The following is a 7,182-nucleotide window of genomic DNA, read 5'->3' as shown; positions in this document are numbered from 1 at the left end:
GCAAACCCATTCTGTATGGTCCTGGCTCTGTGCATGGGGGGCATTATTGTGCTGGAAAAAGGAAAGGGCCCCACAACTGTTCCACCAAGTAGGAAGCACAGAATTTTCAGGAATATATTTGTACCCTACAGTCTTTAGGTTTTATTGGAACCATGGCCTAAACCATTGAAACATCCCCAGACCATTATTCCTCCTCCACTAAACTTTAACAATCATTACAGAAAGACAAGGGTATAAAAAGGAGAAGGAGATAGTAAACCTCCACTCTGCTATAACAATTCATTCAGTATCTTCACTTGTATTAGTTAAATCACCATTTCAATTGTCTTGATTTCTTTTGCATACTAAAATTCCATTCGCTAAAGTGCCTGTGCTGAATTCTTGCATTTTAAACAATTGTAATTGTAGCGTGCCAGATCAATTTTGTGCCACTTATTTATCGATTAAAAAATTATTTTTAAATAATTTAAAAAAGTTTAAACCACACACCAATGAAATAGGTAAACAGTGTGTGTGCAAAATTCTATAACAGCCTCTGATTGTTTGCAAACAAATTAATTCGAATTGATTTTTTAAATAGTGCTAGTGCTAAATAGGTATAAAAAGTGAGTTCATGTTTCTTAAAAAATTCATACAACCAGAATCGGCATTTAAGAAATGTAAGTAGGAAAATGAAAATAGTAAAGAGGTGGAGAAGTCCTGAGATTCTTCTATCAAGTTTGTTTGCTAGGCCCAAAGTGGTACTGTGGTCACGATGATTACCTTCCAATATCCAATTGAAAAACTAAACTTCCCTAAAAGACCACAAATTCTTCAGTGACATAAGATAGAAAGAGAATGAAGAGGTTTAAATGTGGTGTTGGAAAGGCTCAATAGTTATAATATAAAACAGGGGTCCCCAACCTCATTTACCCGTGAGCCACATTCAAACATAAAAAGAGTTGGGGAGCAACACAAGCATGAAAAGACCCATTGGGGTGCCAAAAAAAGGCTGTAATTGGTTATTTGGTAACCCCTATGTGGACTGGCACCTACAGGAGACTCTACTTGACACTATACTTAGTTTTTATGCAATTAAAAACTTGCTTCCTGGAATTCAAAATTAAGCACCTGCTTTGAGGCCACTGGGAGCAACATCCAAGGGGTTGGAGAGCAACATGTTGCTCACGATCCACTGGTTGGGGATCACTGATATAGAGTATCCAAAAGATGGATTAAGATTAAAAGGTTTGAAGTATTTAACACTCAAGGTGGGCATATCGGGGAGAGATCTGCTCATTTGTCGACCTCTGCATGTATGGCACCCTTTACATAAGGAATAATGAGTGGATGAGGATGAAACCAATGGGAGCAACGTGATCTACTTTTTCTAAAAATAATGTCTGGTTTTTGTACTTATACTAAATACAAACGCAATGCCTGTGCCCATAAACATTATCATATATATATATATATATATATATATATATATATATATATATATATATACACACATACATCTCAAATACTAAACCACACGCTCGGTAAGAGTCAGCAGCTCTGGGTGTTTAATTACGGGTTTTCTGTAAACTTTTGAAGCATCTGGTTAACGTTCTGAATCAAGGAATCATTATACCTCCATATAGTTTTATCTTCAATCAAGGCTGCTCTGGATAGCTGTGGCTGTTGGGGAGCTCTGCAGTGATGGACCAGGGCTGTTTCTAGAGGGACGTAGTTAGAGTTTTTGTACTGTTTCAGGGTCGAGTGGACAGACGTTTGGATCACTGCCCTCGGATCCACGATCATCTTCCGTGCATTGAAGTGATTAGGTCTGCCTGGTTCCCGGTGTATAAAGTGGAGTAAATTAAACCCAGGGACCCCATTCCATGAGGGTACATTGCTGAAATTTCCATCAGAAACTGCAGTTTGAGGGAAAATATGGTTTTCAAAGAGGAAAATTCCTACGTCTGGGTTTTTTTGTTGAAGAGTTTCCATCATGCTGCCCCATGTCTGGTGCTTGAATGGCAGAATGATTTCATCCTGGTCATTCAGTACAACAAACTTGCTGGAGTACATGTTTCTGTATATACAGTCATTTAGTGTCGATATCTGCCCATAATAACCAATCTCGGAGTCATCTTTGGGATATTGCCATTTAGGAGATACCTTTAAATATCTCTGTATCTGCCAGGGGATCACCTCCACCGTCCCTTCCTTACTGTAGTACTGAAGGACCTCCTCCATCTGTCGGCTGCAGTTGTTGAGGTAGACTGTGACTTTTTGGGCGCCCAGTATCTTATACATTTCAATGGTTTGGATGAACTGCAGGACATTGCTGTAGTTCCCATACATGGTGGAGATACAGACGGTGAAGTTAGCTGTAGGTTTGCCCGGCTCTCTGTTTCTGATTTTGAAACTGGTGAGATTGTGGATGGTTGTAGAAGGAGACGAATGAACTGACACAAATGACGTTGTACAGTCTGGAGGTTCCGTGCAGATGATATCGGCCAGACCATAAGGAAAACCAAACCAATCCTGATGGAGATCGATTTCTGCTTTGGTCGTGTGCGCATTGATGTTGGAATTGCAACAGAAGTAACAGTAGAGTTCCTTCACTTCTTTATGGCGAACAATCCCCAGGATCCGGATGATATTTCTATTCCTGTTATCCTTGTAGGCAGAAATGATAAAGCTTCTCCGGTCCTTTAAGGGTGTAATGGTATCATGAGGCACTCGGCCGCCACATATAGGTGGACTTCTTGGTGCCATAAGCTGATATCTCCTCCACCAATTATAGTTAAATGACAGTAGAAAGCACATGATGAGAAAAATGCCTCCAAACAAGTGAACCTTTCTCACATGGCACATGCTGTGGGCAGCCCAGGCCTTAGAGTTTCATATCTGGGGAAAAAAGCAAAGTCTGACATTGTGTGATATAAATAATAGCGAGTTAATATTGGGTGTTATTGACTTTATACTGATCTTTTATTTAGATCACTGTTTGCTGAGTGAAATAGGATGTGCCCATGACTTACTCATGCTGCTTTCAGAGATATTTGTTCTTAAACCAAACAAACTACAGCTATGGGACCTGGTATCCAGAATGCTTGGGGACCTTGAGGTTTCTGGATAAGGGGTCTCTCTGTTATTTGGACCTCAATTCCTTATGTCTTCTAAACATTTTTAAACATGAAATAAATCCAATGGGATTGTTTTGCCTCCAATGAGGATTAATTATATCTGAGTTTGGGTCAAGTTCAGAAACCTCCGAATTATGGAAAGGCAGTCTCCCAAAGACTTTGAAGCACCCCTTTTAGATGGAAGATCTTCATTTTATTTTGTGGGCCATGAAAGGTTCAGGGTTTGTGATTACAGGATCATGGGCATGGTTTGGCATAATGGAAGTGGCTGGATAGAACAGCTTGGAGTTTGACATATTTGGGGCCAGATCAGATCAGGGTTGTTGGCATACATGCAAGGGAAACATGTTTTTATTGTACTTGTAAGCAGGACCCACCACCAGGATGCCCAGGTAATCAGTCGGTTGATTGGTAATATGGGGCCCTGGGATGGTTGATGGTGGCCCTGACATTCTCACATCCATTGCTAGCAGCCTTGGTGACAGTAAAGGAAATATGATGACCAGGGCCCGGGTGCTGCAGAGCCTGCCCCCCTGCAGACACAGTTTTCAAATTGGCGTGAGCCTCTGGAGGGCCCCAAGGCGTTGTGGGCCCAGATGCTTGGTGAGCTGGAAACCTTTCTTCCGATATAGCACATTTCAGCGCAGCATTTTCTGCGACTGCAGCAGGACACTGGGCAGGATTACGCAGCTGTACAAAATCAAAGTTCAATAGGAGCAAAATCCCCATTTAGTGCCGGTTACCCAGTGATTGCCAGGGTAAAGTCGAGTGCTTGAGAGGGTGGCATGCCTATCAAACCTGGGCAAACTGGCAGAACCAGTATTCAGATACTGATCACAAGTTTGACGTTAAATATTGTGACTCGGCAGGCTTTGTACCTGTTTGTTTACAGAGGATACAGCGAATCTGCCAGATTTCTCTGAAAATAATGTCTGGGAAGCACTGGGATTTTTTTGGTATCTTATTGGTTTGAGAAGTATTAGGGCCCACGTTCTATGGTGGCAGAGCTGGGGGGGGATAATAATCTCCGTTCACCCCTCTGGCCTTTGCCTTTATACGCAGACATCTGGTCAGCAAGGGGTGCTAGGCGTCAGTAGAAGCCTGATTTTCATCAATGTTTTCTCGAGGAAACTTGGGGAGACTTTGGAAAGCCAAAGTGGTGCCTATGTTTTTATCACCCGGTAAATTCACTGTATGGCCAGTGAGAAAATGTTTGGAGGAGAGAAGTTCCACTCGTCCTTGCTGTCAGGCACTTGGCTTTTCGTTCCTTTCCCATAAATGTTTTCCACCCCTCCAACCCCGGGGCACTGGCAGCAATTACATCCAGCGGTTTCTGGCAGACACTAGGTGACTTCTTTATACTATTTATATTTGGACAGTGAACTATTTTGGTGCTGTCAATGTCCTTTTCACTCATGTATTTTAAGGTATATTGTACCCCCCTACTGTAAATGATAAGGATATTAGAAGTCACTGAGGGGTTCTGTGAGTACAGGGAAGCTGTGAGCTTGTAACTGGGAAAGATTTTGTCCCCTACTGTCTCAGGTACAGCATACCTCCCAACATTTTGGAAGTAAAAAGAGGGACAAAATTTTTTTTCCCACATGTAGCGCAGCAATTCTTTTGACCACACCCCTTTCTGTGGCCACCCCCCCTAATTACCATGTTTGTTTTACAAAATTTGGCAGGTTATGAAAGTTTGAAAATATTTCTCCTTATCTAAACTGTGTTTTTGAGTCTCAAAAAAGTTACAAAGTATCTTATTTGCACCTGTTAGGTGTTCTGAGCTCTCTGCTAAAAGCCAATGGAGTGAGAAACTTTGTTTCTTTTTCTGGCTGTTCAGTGCAGAGAAAAGAGAGACTTTCCAGTACAAATGAGGGACTGCGGGTTGAGCTGTCAAAAGAGGGACTGTCCCTCCGAAAAAGGGACAGTTGGGAGGTTTGTGTACAGTGGTTGTGACAGGGTTAATTTCCTGCATATTCTCACCTGGGGGCTGATTAGCAGTGAGCTGACAAGCTGAGAGGAGCTGCAGTGTGTGGAGGCTTCTGATATACAGTATACATGGACTCTTGCTTATTTCATGTAGAAGAAAGGTACATTGAGTGGTTTTGCTGTTATTTTGTGTTAATGAGTTCCAGTGTGTTTTAGAGTCTGTGCTTAGTGGCACTGCTGAGCGGCAAGTGGCGCCTTTGTAGTCTCTGATTTTGTTTATTCACTGAAACTGCCACAAACACTGGATTTTCATCATATTTTTTCATACTGATCCAGTTCACAGTGTATATTACATATGGGATCTTTTATACGGCATGCCTGGGACTTGGAGTTCTCTGGATAAGGGGTTTATCCGTAACCGTAACATAAAAACACATTTAAACAAACAGGAATAAGTTGGCCCCAATTTAGGGTCAGGCAACTTTGTTCCCATCGAGTAAAAGGGCATGTTTTATTATTACAAAATAAAATGTTATCACAAAGTAAATGATTTGCTTCAAATGGGACTGATAAAGGGGGGGGGGGTGCCTTCCCGTAATTCAGAGCTGTCTGGCTATTTGGTTTCCGGATAAGAGATCCCATACTTGTTTATGTGTAAAGGTTCGACAGGAACTTCCCCCTTTTTATTCTGTTCTTATATCGAGTTGAGATGTGCCAGATCTGCATTTATTAGATATATAAACCGTTATGGGACCGGTTATACAGAATGTTCAGGCCCTGGGGTTTTCCAGACAATGGATTTTTCTATAATTTGGGTGTTGGATTTGAAAGCAAACCCAATAGAATTGTTTTAGATGAATTATATCTTAGTTATCTTAGTTGGGCTCAAGTAAGTAAAAATAGGAAATAGAAAACTGATTAAAATGGAGACGGGCTTCCTGTATTTTAAAGCTTTCTGGATAACGGATCCAGTACCTTATCATCAAGGGAAAAGGCTCTTGGTGCCAAACCGTGTCATTAGAGAGGATGAGCCTTTTATTTTAAGTTTGTAGTTTGCATTAAAAAGCAGCGAGGAATAAAAGAAATGCACTTTATATCAGGGATTCCTATCCTATGTGCTGTTTGGGTGGGGTTCCATGATCCCACTTAATAATACATCATTCACAAGTAGAATAAAACTTAGTGATTGCTTTATATAAATACACAACTAACAGACTGCCGTGTGCTGGACCCTACACTGAATATAGTAACCCCTTCTTAAAGCTCTCAGGGGGTTTCAGTCCACTCTCCATCTTGTAGGAATATTAGCAGTGATTGTTACTCACAGTTATAGCTGTAGCTCCAGTCACAGCCTCTGGATGCTGCTTTACTTTCACTTTCACTCCCAGTGATTTCAGTCAGCTTTTCACTCCAAGGTTTAGTTCCCTGCTGCCACCATGTTATGAAGGGAGACTTACATCAAGGAGGTACACACTCAGGATCGCGTAGCACAGACTTTATTAACTGATCCCAAGAGAGACCATTAGCTGCTGACCACACAGTCTGTAACTACCAACAAGTATCTCCTGCTAGTTCTTGCATAAGTTAAAACAGTGAGACGTCTAGTGGCCAGTTGTAATATATCATATTGCTACAGGGCCTGCACAACCCTCTCCAAAATATACACAGTTAGGAAGAGCATAGTGTGTAATAGATGTTATACAGGTATAGGACCTGTTCTCCAGAATGCAGGCCATGGGGTCTTCCAGATAATGGATCTTTGCGTAATTTGGATCTCCATAGCTAGAAAATCATGTAAACATTAAATAAACACAATAGGCTGGTTTTCAGTTCTGTGGCATACAGTGGTGTGAAAAACTCTATTTGCCCCCTTCCTGATTTCTTATTCTTTTGCATGTTTGTCACACTTAAATGTTTCTGCTCATCAAAAACCGTTAACTATTAGTCAAAGATAACATAATTGAACACAAAATGCAGTTTTTAAATGAAGGTTTACGTTATTAAGGGAGAAAAAAAACTCCAAATCTACATGGGCCTGTGTGAAAAAGTGATTGCCCCCCTTGTTAAAAATAACTTAACTGTGGTTTATCACACCTGAGTTCAATTTCAAAGGTTATAAAGCCATTTCTAA

The 7,182-nt window shown here is 41.1% G+C and overlaps 1 protein-coding gene across 1 annotated transcript; it reads right to left on the bottom strand.

Moving 5' to 3' along the window:
- Nucleotides 1-1,524: 1,524 nt before the first annotated feature.
- LOC108699895 (glycosyltransferase family 92 protein F13G3.3) lies at nt 1,525-6,610 on the bottom strand. The gene is made up of 2 exons (XM_018232562.2): nt 6,377-6,610; nt 1,525-2,880 (listed from the first exon to the last, which is right to left on the bottom strand). Exon 2 carries the CDS (start codon nt 2,845-2,847, stop codon nt 1,552-1,554), a length of 1,296 nt encoding a protein of 431 aa, XP_018088051.1. The 5' UTR covers nt 2,848-2,880; nt 6,377-6,610; the 3' UTR covers nt 1,525-1,551.
- Between the last annotated feature and the right edge of the window lie 572 nt (nt 6,611-7,182).

The sequence above is a fragment of the Xenopus laevis genome, chromosome 8S (genome assembly GCF_017654675.1).
Source record: "Xenopus laevis strain J_2021 chromosome 8S, Xenopus_laevis_v10.1, whole genome shotgun sequence".
Classification (NCBI taxonomy): domain Eukaryota; kingdom Metazoa; phylum Chordata; class Amphibia; order Anura; family Pipidae; genus Xenopus; species Xenopus laevis.
The sequence above is the reverse complement of the archived record's forward strand: the minus strand, read 5'-3'. Positions and strand labels throughout refer to the sequence as shown.